The 19,068-nt window shown below is 43.2% G+C and overlaps 1 protein-coding gene and 1 pseudogene across 4 annotated transcripts; one reads left to right on the top strand and one right to left on the bottom strand.

Annotated features, from left to right (window-relative positions):
- Nucleotides 1-2,684: 2,684 nt before the first annotated feature.
- On the bottom strand, nt 2,685-5,225 carry LOC138425906 (tRNA wybutosine-synthesizing protein 5-like; annotated as a pseudogene).
- A 3,833-nt stretch (nt 5,226-9,058) lies between these two features.
- LOC138425451 (HLA class II histocompatibility antigen, DO beta chain) lies at nt 9,059-18,043 on the top strand. 4 transcript variants are annotated; one of them, XM_069563346.1, is made up of 6 exons: nt 9,059-9,284; nt 15,212-15,481; nt 15,933-16,214; nt 16,861-16,971; nt 17,242-17,273; nt 17,431-18,043. In XM_069563346.1, exons 1-6 carry the CDS (start codon nt 9,194-9,196, stop codon nt 17,464-17,466), a joined length of 822 nt encoding a protein of 273 aa, XP_069419447.1. In that variant the 5' UTR covers nt 9,059-9,193; the 3' UTR covers nt 17,467-18,043. The 4 variants fall into 4 exon arrangements, 2 of the variants coding, with proteins under 2 accessions (XP_069419447.1, XP_069419448.1); XM_069563347.1 differs by having other exon boundaries at nt 9,076-9,284; nt 15,215-15,481; XR_011251218.1 differs by having other exon boundaries at nt 9,084-9,284; nt 16,789-16,971.
- The last annotated feature ends 1,025 nt before the right edge of the window (nt 18,044-19,068 follow it).

Here is a 19,068-nt window from a genome sequence, read left to right as displayed (position 1 = left end):
CAGAATTTAACAATCAATGCGGAGGATTCTCCTCTCAGGGGAGCTAGAACTAGTCTCTAGCACCTATAGAAGAGTAGCAGCTGCAGTTTTCTATATGCCTAAGGAATAGAGAAAGTTGGTGAACACCAATAATGTCTTCCATACTGCCCCATCTGTTTCTTTCTTTCTTTTATTTATTTATTTTTAATTTTCTATTTTTATTATTTTTAAATTATAAATTTATTTATTTTAATTGGAGACTAATTATAATATTGTATTGGTTTTGCCATACATCAACATGAATCCACCATGGGTGTACACATGTTCCCCATCCTGAACCCCCCTCCCACCTCCCTCCCCATAACATCCCTCTGGGTTATCCCAGTGCACCAGCCCTAAGCATCCTGTATCCTGCATTGAACCTGGACTGACGATTCATTTCATATATGATATTATACATGTTTCAATGCCATTCTCCTAAATCATCCCATCCTCTCCCTCTCCCACAGAGTCCAAAAGACTGTTCTATACATCTGTGTCCCTCTTGCTGTCTCGCATACAGGGTTATCGTTACCATCTTTCTAAATTCCATATATATGTGTTAGTATACTGTATTGGTGTTTTTCTTTCTGGCTTACTTCACTTTGTATAATAGGCTCCAGTTTCATCCACCTCATTAGAACGGATTCAAATGTATTCATTTTAATGACTAATACTCCATTGTGTATATGTACCACAGCTTTCTTATCCATTCATCTGCTGATGGACATCTAGGTTGCTTCCATGTCCTGGCTATTATAAACAGTGCTGTGATGAACATTGGGGTACACATGTCTCTTTCAATTCTAGTTTCCTTGGTGTGTATGCCCAGAAGTGGGATTGCTGGGTCATAAGGCAGTTCTATTTCCAGTTTTTTAAGGAATCTCCACACTGTTCTCCATAGTGGCTGTACTAGTTTGCATTCCCACCAACAGGGTAACAGGGTTCCCTTTTCTCCACACCCTCTCCAGCATTTATTGCTTGTAGACTTTTGGATCACAGCCATTCTGACTGGCGTGAAATGGTACCTCATTGTGGTTTTGATTTGCATTTCTCTGATGAGTGCTGTTGAGTATCTTTTCATGTGTTTGTTAGCCATCTGTATGTGTTCTTTGGAGAAATGTCTATTTAGTTCTTTGGCCCATTTTTTGATTGGGTTGTTTATTTTTCTGGAATTGAGCTGCAGGAGTTGCTTGTATATTTTTTGAGATTAGTTGTTTGTCAGTTGCTTCATTTGCTATTATTTTCTCCCAATCTGAAGGCTGTCTTTTCACCTTGCTTATAGTTTCCTTAGTTGTGCAGAAGCTTTTAAGTTTAATTAGGTCCCATTTGTTTATTTTTGCTTTTATTTCCAATATTCTGGGATGTGGGTCATAGAGGATCCTGCTGTGATTTATGTCAGAGAGTGTTTTGCCTATGTTCTCCTCTAGGAGTTTTATAGTTTCTGGTCTTACGTTTAGATCTTTAATCCATTTTGAGTTTATTTTTGTGTATGGTGTTAGAAAGTGATCTAGTTTCATTCTTTTACAAGTGGTTGACCAGTTTTCCCAGCACCACTTGTCTTTTCTCCATTGTATAGTCCTGCCTCCTTTGTCAAAGATAAGGTGTCCATAGGTGTGTGGATTTATCTCTGGGCTTTCTATTTTGTTCCATTGATCTATATTTCTGTCTTTGTGCCAGTACCATACTGTCTTGATGACTGTGGCTTTGTAGTAGAGCCTGAAGTCAGGCAGGTTGATTCCTCCAGTTCCATTCTTCTTTCTCAAGATTGCTTTGGCTATTTGAGTTTTTTTTTTTTTTTTTGTATTTCCATACAAATTGTGAAATTATTTGTTCTAGCTCTGTGAAAAATACCGTTGGTAGCTTGATAGGTATTGCATTGAATCTATAGATTGCTTTGGGTAGTATACTCACTTTCACTATATTGATTCTCCCAATCCGTTGTTCATGGATATATTTCTCCATGTTCATGATATGTTTCTCCATCTATTAGTGTCCTCTTTGATTTCTTTCACCAGTGTTTTATAGTTTTCTATATATTTTGTTTCCTATGGCTTGGGGAATCTTAGCTCCCGAACCAGGGATCAAACTCAGGCCCACGGTAGTGAGAGCACAGTCTTAATCCCTGGACCACCAGGGAACTCTCCCCATCTTTTTCTTATTCTTCCTGTCATGGCCTTCCAGGGGAAGAAATATTTATTCTGACTCCTCAGATCCCCGGGCAGGGCATTTTTACTAAAGTAGAGGGGGAGGGGCATCACAGGACACTAAAAGTTACAAAGTTGCATTTCACCTCCCCCACCTTCATACTTATTTAATTTATAAATCTGTGATTGAGCTGCCTTTCCCATTTTGTGTGTGTGCATGCTTAGCCATGACTGACTGTGATCCCCATGGACTGTAGCTGCGGGGCTCTTCTGTCCATGGAATTTTTCAGGCAAGAATACTGGAGTGTATTGCTATTTCTTACTCCAGGGTATCTTCCCAACCCAGGGATTGACCCCATGTTTCTTTTGTCTCCTATACTGACAGGCAGATTCTTTACCACTAGTGCCTCTCTGAGAAGAATAAATCTTTTAAAAAATGACTTCCATCTTGTTACACTTTTCCAGTATTTGAAATGAATTGTGTTTAAAAGTTTATGCTCTTTGCATTCAGTTCTTTATTTATTCAAAATTTTTGCTATAGGCTTTATCTTGAATGGACAAAACCATTCGCCCTGCATCAGTTCAGTTCAGTTCAGTTGCTCAGTCGTGTCCGACTCTTCGAGATGCCATGAATCGCAGCACGCCAGGCCTCCCTGTCCATCACCAACTCCCGGAGTTCACTCAGACTCACGGCCATCGAGTTAGTGATGCCATCCAGCCATCTCATCCTCTGTCGTCCCCTTCTCCTCCTGCCTCCAATCCCTCCCAGCATCCTCTGATGATGAGGATGAGTCAACTCTTTCCAATGAGTCAACTCTTCTCATGAGGTGGCCAAAGTACTGAAGTTTCAGCTTTAGCATCATTCCTTCCAAAGAACACCCAGGGCTGATCTCCTTTAGAATGGACTTGTTGGATCTCACAGAAGTCCCTGTATTCCTCTTGCAATTCTTTGAGGGTTTTTAAGGCTCTCATGAGAAACGCTGGGCTGGAAGAAGCACAAGCTGGAATCAAGATTGCCAGGAGAAATAACAATAACCTCAGATATGCAGATGACACCACCCTTATGGCAGAAAGTGAAGAGGAACTCAAAAGTCTCTTGATGAACGTGAAAGAGGAGAGTGAAAAAGTTGGTTTAAAGCTCAACATTCAGAAAACAAAGATCATGGCATCTGGTCCCATCACTTCCTGGGAAATAGATGTGGAAACAGTGTCAGAATTTTTTTTTGGGGGGGGGGGCTCCAAAATCACTGCAGATGGTGACTGCAGCCATGAAATTAAAAGACACCTACTCCTTGGAAGGAAAGTTATGACCGACCTAGATAGCATATTGAAAAGCAGAGACACTACTTTGCCAACAAAGGTCCGTCTAGTCAAGGCTATGGTTTTTCCAGTGGTCTTGTATGGATATGAGAGTTGAACTGTGAAGAAAGCTGAGTGCCGAAGAATTGATGCTTTTGAACTGTGGTGTTGGAGAAGACTCTGGAGAGTCCCTTGGACTGCAAGGAGATCTAACCAGTCCATCCTAAAGGAGATCAGTCCTGGGTGTTCATTGGAAAGACTGATGTTGAAGCTGAAACTCCAATACTTTGGCCTCCTCATGCAAAGAGTTGACTCATTGGAAAATATTTTGATGCTGGGAGGGACTGGGAGCAAGAGCAGAAGGGGGAGACAGAGGATGAGATGGCTGGATGGCATCACTGACTCGACGGACGTGAGTCTGAGTGAACTCCGGGAGTTGGTGATGGACAGGGAGGCCTGGTGTGCTGGGATTCATGGGGTCGCAAAGAGTCCTGACTGTTTGACTGGGCGACTGAACTGAACTGAAGGCTCTGTCCAAAATTTGTGCAGTTCTTGATGCTGCTGTAGGATCTTTGTTTCCATAGGTATCCATTTTACCATACAATTCAGAGGGAAGGTGCTTCCAAAAGACATTCACCCCCACTCTAAACTCTTCAGAAATTATATTGTGGAATACTAAAGCAGGAATGAATAATACATCTCCAGCTTTAAGGGAACATTCATACCATCTAGCCTTGGAAAACAGTAGATATTTAGATAAGTCTGCGTTATCTATGTTTGGCACTTCTGATTTAATACCTGATAATTATAAACATTGGGCATCTTGAGGACTGAATAGTATAACGCATTTTTTTCCCTGTCACTTGTATTGAGAAGTTATCCATTCCATTATAGTGGATCCAAAGTTGTAACTTTGGTGAGCTTAATTTGAAAAACACTGGAAAAGAACCATTCTTTGAAGAATTTTGGAAATTTGATATCTCCTTCCAGTAAAGGAAACTGCTTTCTGATATTTGCAAGATCCTTTCTAGGGTCTTTGCCAAGTGATCCTAGGTTGTCCTTCTCAGTCTTTTCTATTAATGCTCTCTGGTGGCCTTATGAAAAAATGTCTCTATATATGCTTGCAGTAAAAAGTGGATCCACAAAGCATGAAGTACAGTAGATCCTCTGATATAAAGAATTCCTTATGGTTTTCTTCAGTTGCCCTCTGTACCAGCTTGGTAAAAGTTTAAGAAAGTCCATGGGGCAACTGCAGCAACGTGAATCTTCACTTCTTTCCTCCTTCTGATTTGGCTCAGTGATCCACTGTCCATCAGCTTGTGAAAGTGAAGCCGCTCAGTTGTGTCTGACTCTTTGTGACCCCATGGACTATAGCCTACCAGGCTCCTCCATCCATGGGATTCTCCAGGCAAGAATACCGGAGTGGGTTGCCATTTCCTTCTCCAGGGGCTCTTCCAGACCCTTTCCAGTGATAGAACCTGGGTCTCCCACGTTGTAGGCAGACGCTTTACCATCTGAGCCACCAGGGAAGTCCTCCATCCATTTGCTTGTACATGCTCCCAAATCAATTCCTTTCAACACCAGAGGTTTTCTCTGTGGATTCAGGTGTCCCATGAACTGCCCCTGCGAATCACCCTTGAGCTGGGGTACAGAGACACGCTGCCTGTTCTCCTTCAGCTCTGGGGAACCTCCATGTTTCACCTTTCTTTTCCAGAATCTTATTTCTGCCATCTTCAACAGAGTTCCTTTGTGACCCGCCATCTTTCTTCTTCCTACACTTTATGTGCCTGGAAGTTCTAGTCCTTCAGGATTTACAGCTGGTTATCGGTAAAAGTGGAAACATGAGAACCTTGCTTGGGGTCTCATGCTTCATAGAAGCTTTACCATAAAACCCTCTATTAGAGCATCAGGGATTTGACTGGCCTTTTATTTACAATTTGCTATTACATTTATGAGTAAGAGTATTACATTTATTACATTATGGAAAAAATATTGTGTTTGTGGGCAGCTGAGGGCCTCTCAGCATGTTCGGTAACACATAACTCAAATATTCCAGACTCTCTGGGTCTAGTACCATTACAGTCTCACCTTACACACCCATCAAAACATGTGTTCTCTTAGGGAAGTGAAAAAGAAAAAAATTCTACTGTGTTCTTCTCCCATTCAGTGAATTAGTGTGCATACATATATTTATTGTGGCCAAACAGTAATTTTTAAGGAATTCCTGGCACATTTTTTGTTTCACTGTTTATTCCTTCTCTGTTGTCCCCATGCACTGGGTATTCCGAATTATAACATTTCCTGTTGGCCACTTCTGTGAAATATCAACTTGATCAGCTTCATCATGAACTCTTTCTAGACGGCTTGAATTTTCTTGTGTGCCCAAGCTTTAAAGCTCATTTGATTCTTCCTGATATTATAGTGAATTGTTTCTTTGTCACTCCACCTAAATTTTACGTTTCTTGTGGACAAGAAACATGTCTGTTTCATCTTGCAGGATTCACAATATTGGGCCATGGATCGAGAGGCAAATTAAGTAATAATACACTTATAGATCACTTTGGAGAAAAAGAAGTCTTGCTCTTCTTACTTATCAAATATTTTTTTCCAGTTTCTTTTTAACAGAAGACCTTGCCTTGTTCTAAAATAAGTTTGTTGAAGCCACACACAGCTTGAACTTCCTCATTCCCCTGTTTTTCAAATCTTCCTATTTTAATCATGTGTCTGAAAAAGTGTTTTTTCTTTCTTTCTTTTTAAAGCAATGCATTTTATTCTTTTTACCTTCTATTTATATGTACATATCTAGCTTGAAAGTACACTCAGATTCATACACTCCCTATATGTATCAAATTAGCCAGTTTCACAGAAAAAAATAATTTTAAACCACTGTTACTCACTGCTTACTTTCGTCACTGCAGAAGGTAGCTATAAAAACAAGTACTAACCTTAAAGGTGACTGACCCTCAGCATAGAGGCATATCACTTTTAGGCCACCAGAAAGAATTGGGTTGGCCCAAAATAAGTTTGGATCAATAGAATTTTTTGGTCTAGAACTTCCAGATGTTCAAGCTGGTTTTATAAAAGGCAGAGGAACCAGAGATCAAATTGCCAACATCTGCTGGATCATCCAAAAAGCAAGGGAGTTCCAGAAAAACATCTATTTCTGTTTTATTGACAATGCCAAAGCCTTTGACTGTGTGGATCACAACAAACTGTGGAAAATTCTGAAAGAGAGGGAATACCAGACCACCTGACCTGCCTCTTGAGAAACCTATATGCAGATTAGGAAGCAACAGTTAGAACTGGACATGGAACAACAGACTGGTTCCAAATAAGAAAAGGAGTACGTCAAGGCTGTACATGGTCACCCTGCTTATTTAACTTATATGCAGAGTACATCATGAGAAATGCTGGGCTGGAGGAAGCACAAGCTGGAATCAAGATTGCTGGGAGAAATATCAATAACTTCAGATATGCAGATGACACCACCCTTATGGCAGAAAGTGAAGAGGAACTAAAAAGCCTCTTGATGAAAGTGAAAGAGGAGAGTGAAAAAGTTGGCTTAAAGCTCAACATTCAGAAAATGAAGATCATGGCATCTGGCCCCATCACTTCATGGGAAATAGATGGGGAAACAGTGGAAACAGTGTCAGACTTCATTTTTTGGGGGGCTCCAAAATCACTGCAGATGGTGACTGCAGCCATGAAATTAAAAGACACTCCTTGGAAGGAAAGTTATGACCAATCTAGATAGCGTATTGAAAAGCAGAGACATTACTTTGCCAACAAAGGTCTGTCTAGTCAAGGCTATGGTTTTTCCTATGGTCATGGATGGATGTGAGAGTTGGACTCTGAAGAAAGCTGAGTGCCAAAGACTTGATGCTTTTGAAGTGTGGTGTTGGAGAAGACTCTGGAGAGTCCCTTGGACTTCAAGGAGATCCAACCAGTCCATTCTGAAGGAGATCAGTCCTGGGTGTTCATTGGAAAGACTGATGCTGAAGCTGAAGCTCCAGTACTTTGGCCACCTCATGCGAAGAGTTGACTCATTGGAAAAGACTTTGATGCTGGGAGGGATTGGGGGCGGGAGGAGAGGGGACAACAAAGGATGAATTGGCTGGATGGCATCACTGACTTGATGGACGCGAGTCTGAGTGAACTTGGGGAGCTGGTGATGGACAGGGAGGCCTAGTGTGCTGTGATTCACGGGGTTGCAAAGAGTTGGTCACGACTGAGTGACTGAACTGAACTGAATAATACAATTGATTAAGAAGTTTATGGGACTTCTCTGGTGGCTCAGATGGTAAAGAATCTGCCTGCAATGAGGGAGACTCTTGAGAGTCCCTTGGGCTGCAAAGAGATCCAACCAGTCCATCCTAAGGAAGTCAGTCCTGAATATTCATTGGAGGGACTGATGCTGAAGCTGAAGCTCAAATACTTTGGCCACCTGATGCAGAGAACTGACTCACTGGAAAATACCCTGATGCTGGGGAAGATTGGGGACAACAGAGGATGAGATGTTTGGATGGCGTCACCGACTCAATGGACATGAGTGTGAGCAAGCTCCAGGAGATGGTGATGGACAAGGAAGCCTGGTGTGCTGCAGTCCATGGGGCCCCAAAGAGTCGAACAGAACTGAGCGCCTGGACAAACAACAAAATAGTACACATACGTCAACTTCCAAAATTTCTGAAGTCCTGGTACATCTACCGCCTTCATTTTCTCGTTTTAATTCACTCTTTACCTTTTTGAAATATTGCCTCTTCTTTTAATACTCTGTTCCACTGAAGGCTACTGGTGCCCCATTAATTATAAAACATAATAATGCTTTCCCCCCCCTTTTATCCTCTTTAAACATGGTTTCAAATCTACCTGTATTAGCTTAAGAAGTTTAACATTTAGATTCACTATCCATGCTTATGTGTTATTTTCACTGTTATTATAAATATAAATCCATGAGAGCTATTGTCTCCCAGATATACACCAAACACTTTTCATCTTTTAAAAATTTTATTGGAGTATAGTTGATTTACAGTGTTGTATTAATTACTGCTGTACAGCAAAGTGAATCATATACACATATCCACACTCTCTCTTTTTATCCTTTTAAACATTTTTTTGCAGCATTTTATTCTTTCGAGAAGTTTCTCTCCATGTTTTTTTTCCTCCTTCTCCTGGTTTATAGGAAATCCTCCTCTCCAGATAATTCTGTCTCTTCCATTTTTTCTCTAATCGCCCTTTCCCTGAGTCCTCATAAGGGCCATGCCTTGGAATACTGTCCGCTGTTGTCTTCGTTTAGACGCTCTCTGTTGACAGTGTCAGTCACCGCATCATCATGGAGATCTACTGGCCACAACAGGCCAGGGACGGTGCTGGATGATGATACAAAGATCCACGGTGAGCAATCTGTCTAGTCGTCCTGAGACCACATACCCTGTAGAGTAGTTTTTCTTTTTCCTCCTGGTCCAGTTTCCAAGTCCCTGAACTGCAGCCAGTGATTCTGCAGGTGAAAAATTCTGGAGTGGTATCACATGACTTTATGAAGGCATCCTACCCAGCACCTAATGACACTAAGCTCCTCTAGCTTGATTGGTTATCTGGATGAGGAGTTTCCAATCCCGGGGTAGACAGAAAGACATCTCTGCTCTACATGAATATTTGACTGAGTGTGTGTGGCCAAGCCCCGTTCTAAAGAGGTGGAGATTTTCCTGTCTTGTTTGCTTTCTTCCAGAATGAGTCCGATCTGGGTTCCCTGGGTGGTGGCCTTCTCATCCACGGTTCTCAGGCTGGATGCTTCTATGACTCAAGGCAGAGATTCTCCAGGTAAGAACATAGTGATTTCTTTCAGGTATAGAGGCACACACTGACACGGGGGAGAGAGGCCTTTCCCTACAGGTCCAGGTTCCAGTCCAGACAGGAAGCAGCTCTGACTTCAGAGAATCTTTCTCAGAGAAAAGCTTTCCCTCCCGCTTTACCACATGAAATGGAGCGGCGGCGAAAGGGACTTCCTGTCCCAGAACCACTGATTCAACAAAAGGGAAACATATTGCTTGCTCAGGGTCCTTATGGTATTGATGGCCATCTGGAGAACTGTGAAAAATGGAGGCAGGCTGAAAATTGCCACTGTCTTTCAGCCAGGAGTTTGATGATTGTGACTCCTTTTATTTGTGACTGTTTCTTTATGCATGTATGGACTTGACTGCGTCATTTGACGTTTTTAAGCCTCTGTAACATGGTCAGATTGTACCAAGCGGTTTGACAAACAGGGGAAATTGAATGTGTGATGCCCATCCTCAGATTGCCAGGTACATATGCTTACTGGTATTTGTCTAGCTGAGAAGTTAAGCTATGCAAACATGAAATGACAGGACATTCCGAAAACATATTTATCAGAAGAAAACAGGATACAACATTCTTAAAACAGAGCCCCTTTAAATGCCAGTCGTTAAACACAAAAGAGGAACAAAACCCTAGGGTTGGGGAGGGTGGGTGTGAGGAGATCATTGTTCTTGGAGAACAGAAACCTCTCTGAGCTTATAATTTCTGTTAAACAACAACAACACACACACACACACACATGATCAGTAACACCTAAACTCTGACACAGATCTGACAGAAAAATAATTATTTTTCTAATTTAGACTGTAAGATGAAAGAGGGAATTGGAGATTAGAGACTCATCTGAGTTTGAGAGCAGTCTGGCTGGCCCAGGAAGGATGTTGCCCTCCTGACTCTCAGTTCCTCTGCACTTCGACACGAAAGCAGGTCTGCATCTGAGATCAGGATCACCCTTCACTTCTCAGCCGAAATGCCATTTCTTCCGGGAGATCGTTCCTGGTTCATCTGCACCACTAACCCATTTGAACGTCCTTTTACGTGGTTCTCAAGTGCACAGAGTGGAGTTCTCTCTCCCAACAAGCTCACAGCGCCTTGTCATCACTCGCTTCTCTCTGTCCTCTCTCCCTCCCTTCCATTCCGTGTCTGCTGTGGCTTTAAGTATCAGGGTTTATGTAGCAGTTTTCTGTGTGCATTTAAAATATTAGTAAATGTCATTATGTGTTGAATTGCATTCTGCTTTTTTAAAAAGTTTAATTTTTTAAAATTAATTTTTATTGGTGTATAGTTGCTATACAATGTTGTGTCTGTTTCTACTGTAGAGCAAGGTGGATCAGCTATACACACACGTATCCCCTGTTTTTTTGGATTTCCTTCCCAGTTACGTCACTGCAGGGCGCTGAGTAGAGTTCCCTGTGCTCTACAGTGCTGCTGCTAAGTCGCTTCAGTCGTGTCCGACTCCGTGCGACCGCAGAGATGGCAGCCCAGCAGGCTCCTCTGTCCCTGGGATTTTCCAGGCAAGAACACTGGAGTGGGGTGCCATTGCCTTCTCCAGTGCATGAAAGGAAAAGGGAAAGTGAAGTGATTCATTCATGTCCGACTCTTAGGGACCCCATGGACTGCAGCCCACCAGGCTCCTCCGTCCATGGGATTTTCCAGGCAGGAGTACTGGAGTGGGCTGCCATTGCTCTACAGTAGGTTCTCATTAGTTGTCTATTTTATACATGGTATCAATAGTGTCTATACATCAATCCTAACCTCCCAGTTTCATCCCCCCCACCTCCCATTCCCTACTTATCCATACATTTGTTCGCTACGTCTGTGTCTTTATTTCTGCTTCGCAAACAAGGTCATTTATAGCATTTTTTTTTTAGATTCCAGAGACATGCATCAATATTTGATATTTGCTTTTCTCTTTCTGACTTATTTCACTCTATATGACAGTCTCTGGGTCCATCCGCATCTCTACAAATGACCCCATCTTGTTCTTTTCTGTGGCTGAGTAATGCTCCACCGTGCATGTGAGCCACGTCTGCTTCCTCACATTCTGCTTCTTTTCTTACTTGACCCAAATGCTTTTGAGCTCTACCTTGGTGGTGGTGTGCGGGAACTGAAGCCCCGTCTTTATTGATGGGGAAGCAGGTCAGGAAGGGGAAGTGTCTGTTTCTATGAGACACCAGTAGATGCAGAACCAGAACCCCAGTCAACCGAGACCTAGCCCTCGGCCACACACCAGTTTCTCTCTTAGAGGCATCCATATCTTCAAGTTTAAGACAGCTGTCATTATCTTAGTCTGTTTGGACTGCTATGACAAATACCACAGATTCAGTGGCCTATAAACAACAGACATTGATTTCTCAAAGTTCTGGAGGCTGAGGAGTCCAAGATCAAGACTCCAGCCTGGTTGTATCCTGGGAAAGGCTGTCATCCTGGTTCGGAGCTGGTGCCTTCTCTGTGTCCTGACGTGGCAGAAGGGGCTGGGGCGCTCTCTGGAGCCTCTTCCCTAGGGGCACTCATCCCATTCATCAAGAGCTCACGCTCTCAACTGAGGTCCTTCCCCCGAAACCACCAACTACTACCATCATCCTTGGGATTTGGGATTTCAACATATGAATTTACCATAGTAAACAGTCACACTTTTTCTCACCTATGAAGATTGATTAAATAACTTTGGAAAATTAAAACTGTTTTGGAGAACCATTTAGAAATGAGGTATAGTGTATGAAAGTTAATACAGAGCTCAAACTAATCACTACCAATACTAGTAACGTACTTTGAAAGTAGAGATGGAGAATGGAGAATGGGTTTTGATTTTTATTTTTCTACTTATTTAAATTTATTTTTATTGAAGTATGGTTGAATTACATGTTGTGTTAATTACCGCTGTATGGCAAAGGGACTCAGTTATATGTGTGTGTGTGTGTATATATATATGTACACTCTGTTTCATATTCTTTTCCATTATGGTTTATCACAGAATATTGAAGGATTTAGATTTTGTTTTTGATTTGGAGTTTTAAAAATAATTTTTAAAATTTGTTTAATTACTTTGAAGCGCTTGGTCTTCATTGCTGCGTGGGCTCCTCTCCAGTCGGGACAGGCAGGGGGCGCTCTCGAGTTGCTGTGCATGGGTTTCTCGCTGCAGCGGCTTCTCTCACTGCAGAGCACGGGCCCCCGGGCGTGCGGGCTGCAGTAGTTGTGGCTCCGGGGCGCTCGAGCACAGCAGGCTCAGTAGTCGTGGCCCACGGGATTTGTTGCTCTGCGGCAGGTGGCATCTTCCTGGATCAGGGATCGAACTCGTGTCTCCTGCATTGCTAGGCGGATTTTTTTTTTTTTTTAAACCACTGAGCCTCTAGGGAATCCTTGGATTTGGATTTTTAAATTCATTCTCAGTAGAAATGCTTAATATTAAAGGCTCCAGAGAAGGTTTAAGTTAAGCTTATATTCCTTATCACCATGTTATTACAACCACTAACTGTACATATAGGGCCAATGATGGTGATGATGATGATAAAGGCGTATTCAAACCAGGGATTTATATTATTTTGCCCAAAGTTGATAGACGTAATGAGGTCATTACTTTACTAGAGCCAACAGAGGGGATGAGGTCTCTGAGTAACCATGCACAGGAAAAGGTACAGGAGAAAATTCTTGAGAAAACCTATTTAAGTGGAAAGCAGAAGGGAAATTTCTACTACTGTGAATCTGCTCTGCATTTGTTTTTTTTTGTTTGTTTGTTTTTACCTCACCTCCATATTCCTTTCATTTTACTCCAGAAAGAATATATAGAATGAAGCTGCTAATGGCAAGAAAATTGAGCTATTCCATACAGGAATGGTTGGTTTTGACTTGATAATAAGGAGAATTAAAAGTCTGGGCTTCTGGAAGCCTGGGTTGGAGACACTTAGCACTTTGTCTGGCAATACACAAACAGTCTATAAATATTGGTCAAATGAATGTATATTTGTTGAATGAATGTTCGTGTCCCTGGACTCATTTTGACTTGCTTCTTTGGGTGACATGTCTCCTATTTGGCTGGCCTGATCGGCTGGCCCTCAGGCTTCTTTCAAACAAGAAAGAATGTTCTTTTTTTAAAAAAATTATTGGAGTATAGTTAATTTATAATGTTGTTTGTTTCAGGTGAACAGCAAAGTGAATCAGTTATACATATACATACATCCACTCTTTTCATTATTTTTCCCCCCATATAGGCCATTACAGAGTATTGAGCAGAGTTCTGTATGCTATACAGCAGGTCCTTGCTGTTAGCTATTTTATATACAGTGGTATATATATGTCATTTCTGATCTCCCAATTTATCCCTCCTCTCCTTATGCCTGGCGACCATAAGTTTGTTTTCTATATCTGTACTCTATTTCTGTTGTGTAGGTAAGTTCACTTGTACGCCTTTTATTTCTGACTCCACATTTAAACAATACCATATGATATTTGCCTTTGACTTACTTCACTTAAATGATAATCTCTAGGTCCATCCATGTTGCTGCAAATGGCGTTATTTCGTTCTTTTTTATGGCTGAGTAATCTTCCTGATGTTCAAGCTGGTTTTAGAAAATGCAGAGGAACCAGAGATCAAATTGCCAAAATCTGCTGGATCATCAAAAAAGCAAGAGAGTTTCATAAAAACATCTATTTCTGCTTTATTGACTATGCCAAAGCCTTTGACTGTGTGGATCACAATAAACTGTGGAAAATTCAGAAGGAGATGGGAATACCAGACCACTTGACCTGCCTCTTGAGAAACCTGTATGCAGGTCAGGAAGAAACTGTTAGAACTGAACATGGAACAACAGACTGGTTCCAAATAGGAAAAGGAGTACGTCAAGGCTGTATATTGTCACCCTGCTTATTTAACTTACATGCAGAGTACATTATGAGAAAGGCTGGAGGAAGCACAAGCTGGAATCAAGATTGCGGGGAGAAATATCAATAACCTCAGATATGCAGATGACACCACCCTTATGGCAGAAAGTGAAGAAGAACTAAAGAACCTCTTGATGAAAGTAAAAGAGGAGAGTGAAAAAGTTGGCTTAAAGCCTAACATTCAGAAAACGAAGATCATGGCATCTGGTCCCATCACTTCGTGGCAGATAGATGGGGAAACAGTGGAAATAGTGACAGACTTTATTTTTTTGGGCTCCAAAATGACTGCAGATGGTGATTGCAGCCATGAAATTAAAAGATGCTTACTCCTTGAAAGGAAAGTTATGACCAACCTGGACAGCATATTAAAAATCAGAGACATTACTTTGTCCACAAAGGTCCATCTAGTCAAGGCTATGGTTTTTCCAGTAGTCATGTATGGATGTAAGAGTTGGACTATAAAGAAAGCTGAGTGCCAAAGACTTGATGCTTTTTAACTATGATGTTGGAGAAGACTCTTGAGAGTCCCTTGGATGGCAAGGAGATCCAATCAGTCCATCCTAAAGCAGATCAGTCCTGGGTGTTCATTGAAAGGACTGATGCTGAAGCTGAAACTCCAATACTTCGGCCACCTGATGCAAAGAGCTGACGCATTTGTAAAGACCCTGATGCTGGGAAAGATTGAGGGCAGGAGGAGAAGGGGAGGACAGAGGATGAGATGGAGGGCATCACTGACTCAATGGATATGAGTTTGGGTGGACTCCGGCAGTTGGTGATGGACAGACACAACTAAGCGACTGAACTGAACTGAACTGCATATTCCATTGTATATGTGTACCACTTCTTTTTTTTTTTAAAGAATAGATGTCTGTTTGCTAAGAGGAACCAGGGTGTGGCCCAGATGAGCAGAGGCTACTTTGTCAGATTTACTGAGGTCAAAGCCCTCCTCTCCAATCCATATGGTGCATTGTAATATACCAGGTAGGGGTTTCCTAAAGATGGGGGCTGGTTCATAGTCTTTTTTGGTTTTCCAGAAGATTTTGTGACCCAGGCAAAGGCTGACTGTTACTTCACCAATGGGACAGAAAAAGTGCGGTTTGTGGTCAGATTCATCTTCAACCTGGAGGAGTATGCACGTTTCGACAGCGACTTGGGAATGTTTGTGGCCTTGACGGAGCTGGGGAAGCCCGATGCTGAGCTGTGGAACAATCGGCCGGATATTCTGGCGAGGAGTAGAGCCTCTGTGGACATGCTTTGCAGACGCAACTACAAGCTGGGTGCACCCTTCACCGTGGGGAGGAGAGGTGAGGTGGGAGTTGGGGTCTCCTAGGTGGGAGCCTGGGTGTGGCTCTTCTTCCTTGTCTTGGGCAGTTTCCTGCTTCAGGACATCTATCCATCAGGGTCAGGTGCAGGGGAGACTATATATGATCTGTCCCCAGTTGTGACTCACTCACTGTCCTCAGGGGTCAGGTCACTGTGATCTTGGTCCCAGATACCAGTTCTTGGCACCTTTGAGGGCTAGTGTCTTCCTGAACACAAGGAAAATTGTAGGTGTGTCTGATAAAGCCCACATCCTCCTTGTGGACATTGGCATTTCCAGTGTCTGAGTCCTGGGGGTGAGCTTTCCCCACATTTCCGGTTGCCAGGTGGGTGATCTGGGGAAGAGACTCAGGGCAGAGGCAGCCCCTAAAGGCACCCCGGTGTTGGCTTTGTGGATTTCCTTCACCACCTCTCATTTTTTCTCTCTCCTCCTAGTGCAACCAGAGGTGACAGTGTATCCGGAGAAGACCCCAGCCCTGCAGCACCGCAATCTGCTGCTTTGCTTGGTGACAGGTTTCTACCCAGGGGACATCAAGGTCACCTGGTTCCGGAATGGGCAGGAACAAAGAGAGGGGGTCATGCCCACCGGCCTCATCAGGAATGGAGACTGGACCTTTCAGACGACGGTGATGCTGCCCATGACGCCTGAGCTTGGAGAGGTCTACACCTGCCTTGTTGACCATCCCAGCTTGCCGAGCCCTGTTTCTGTGGACTGGAGTGAGAACCAGCTTGTACTTTCTGAACCCAACTCGGGTCGATCTGACCCTGGACAGGGCCTGTGTTAGCTCCCTATTCACCTTGGCCACAGCACTGGTTCCTCTCTCTGACCTGAAGGAGTCATAGAAATTGGGTTCGTTGGGCTGGGGTGGAGAAAAATCATGGCAGATAGCTACCCTTGGATCTTCCAAGAAATAAGGAGGTCTGATCACCTTGTCACTCACTTCTGGTTTTGGGAACTTGTGTCCTCTGGTACTTTGGCCTTAACATTTAGGGGGGGCATTCTTATTGGCCATCAGAATTATTAACAGAAACTCCATGAGTACAAACCTTGGACCCAAAGATGTATTCTTTCTCTGGACAGCATTGTATTGCTGTCCAGCACAGACCCTGGGATTTCAGGAGAAAATGTTAGTCACTGTCATGTTTGAGTCTTTGTGACTCCATGGACTGTAGCAGCGAGGCTTCTCTGTCCATGGGATTTCCCAGGCAAGATTACTGGAGTGGGTAGCCATGCCCTCCTCCAGGGGATTTTCCCTACTCAGGGATTGAACCGGGGTCTTCTGCATTGCAGGTGGATGGAGTTTCAGAAAGGAGCACCAAATATTGGGAGCTTTTGGCCAACTTTGAGACCTGTTTCCCTTAGGAGCTCAGTCTGAATATTCTTGGAGAAAGATGCTGAGTGGAGCTGCAGCCTTCCTGGTCGGGCTAGTCTTCTTTCTGGTGGGAATTGCCATCCACATCAGGGCCCGGAAAGGTAATAAGTTTTGAGGAGCACCCTGCTACCTAACCCCCCGCCCCCAGCTTCTCCCACTTTCCACTTTTCCTAACGTCTAAGATGTGTGACAGGGGAAGGCTGACCATACTTCTCAGGGATCACTGGGATAATCTTTTCTGAAGCCAGAAACATTTCAGGGGGTAATTGGAAACGGAGTTCTGATGTTGTGGGTCATCTCCCACCACTCAGGATAATCACTTTTGATCCTAACTGATGCGTTCTATTTCTTCCTTCTTTTTTAAATTCCAGGACGTGTGGAGACTCCGTTGCTTGGCAATGAGGTAATGTCTCCTTCCTTATCTTTGGGTCCCAGATCAGTCACCCAGCCTTTGGCAGAGGGAGGGATAAGATGTAAGTGGCTCTGGCTGGGTGCGCTGTCTGCTGAGTCCTTGCCCAGCAGGGTGGGGACCTCAAGAGACTTTATCGCTCTCCCTGCAGGTCCCAAGAGCAGTGCTCCCACCACAGCCGCACTAGGTTCTAATTGATGCTTCTCCCTGGGAGCCTGAAGACCCATCAGGTGGCCTTGGACCAAGTGAAGGACTCTGTGAGGTCAATGTTCGGGATGACTCATTCTGTGAGACCTTGGAAGAGTCCTGAACTAACTCTGGAGTGCTGTGTTCTGAGATCACGCATCTCTCACCCTCCTGCCCTTTGTCCTCCTCCTTGTCTACACAAGTCCTCATTCCCAAGGACAGTGCCCAGAAATTCCCCCAAGACCTAGCTCCTTCCAGCCCCAAATGGTTTACTTTTCTGTGGTCCAGCCCTAGCCCTCTGAGTCGTGGTCTTCAACTTTCTCTCCTCCAAACGCAGCCCTGCAGTCTTCAGAAGACAAGTGTTCAGATAGTCACTGCTTCCTTTTCATTGTTTTTTTGTTTGTTTTTGGCTGTACTGTGAGGGCTGCGGGATCTTAAGCACTGCCACCAGGGATCAAACCTGTGCCCCCTACAGTGGGAGTGAAGAATCATAACCCCTGGAACCCCTGGAGAAGTCCCGTTTTCATTGATTTTTAAAGTCTTTTTTTTCCTTTAAAATAAAACTGAGGTACCAACAACCATGTAAAATGTGTTATTTAATACATGACTTAAGATAAAACCCTTGTAATCAACACCCAGTTCAAGAACTAGAACTTTTCCAGCCGCTGCAGAAGTCTCTCTGCTGTGGGCCAATCAAAGCTCCTCCTCCCTCTTCTTAAAGGGAATTATGTTTGCCAACTATTATACACAGGACGGAGGAATAGAAAGGTCTTACTCTTTAGGACAGGGAATAATATTCAGTATCCTGGGATAAACAATAATGGAAAGGAATATGAAAAATAATGTATGTATGTATATGTACATATATATATATGTACAAATGAATCACTTGGCTGTGCAGCAGAAATTAACACAATGTTGTATATCAACTATAACCTCAATAAAATTTGCAAAAGTAATCATGGGACTTCCCTGGTGGTCCAGTGGCTAAGACTCTATTCCCACGGCAGGGGCCTGGATTCAAGCCCTGGTCGGGGAACTAGATCCCACATACCACAACTAAGTTTGCACACCACAACTGAACAAGATCCTGTGAACCACAGCTAAGACCCATCGCCTTCAAACAAATAAATAAATATTTTAAAAGAGTAAATTAAATTAAAGAAGTAATCATATCTGGACTGTTATATCAACTACCTTAAAAAATTTCTTGGTGGTCTATTTACTCAAGTATAAATTTTTGGACACCCTAGCTTAGGTGTCTTTTTAAAAATTTAAATTTCTTTATTTTTAACCGGATAATTGCTTTATAATATTGTGTTGGTTTCTGCCATACATCAGCATGAACCAGCCATGGATATAGGTATGTCCCCTCCTGCATGAACCTCCCTCTCACCCCCCACCCCATCCCAGCCCTCTAGGTGGTCACAGAGCCCTCCTTTGAGCTCCCGGGTCGTACAGCAGATCCCCTGGCTCTCTAATCTTACACAGGGCAACGCGCGGGCTTCAGCACTGCTGCCTCAGCTCATCCTGCCCTCCCCTCCCCGCTCTGTGTCTGTCCTCTGTGTCTGCGTCCGTGTTGCTGCCCTGCAAACAGGGTTCA

The sequence above is a fragment of the Ovis canadensis genome, chromosome 20 (assembly GCF_042477335.2).
Source record: "Ovis canadensis isolate MfBH-ARS-UI-01 breed Bighorn chromosome 20, ARS-UI_OviCan_v2, whole genome shotgun sequence".
NCBI classification, from domain to species: domain Eukaryota; kingdom Metazoa; phylum Chordata; class Mammalia; order Artiodactyla; family Bovidae; genus Ovis; species Ovis canadensis.
The sequence above is the reverse complement of the archived record's forward strand: the minus strand, read 5'-3'. Positions and strand labels throughout refer to the sequence as shown.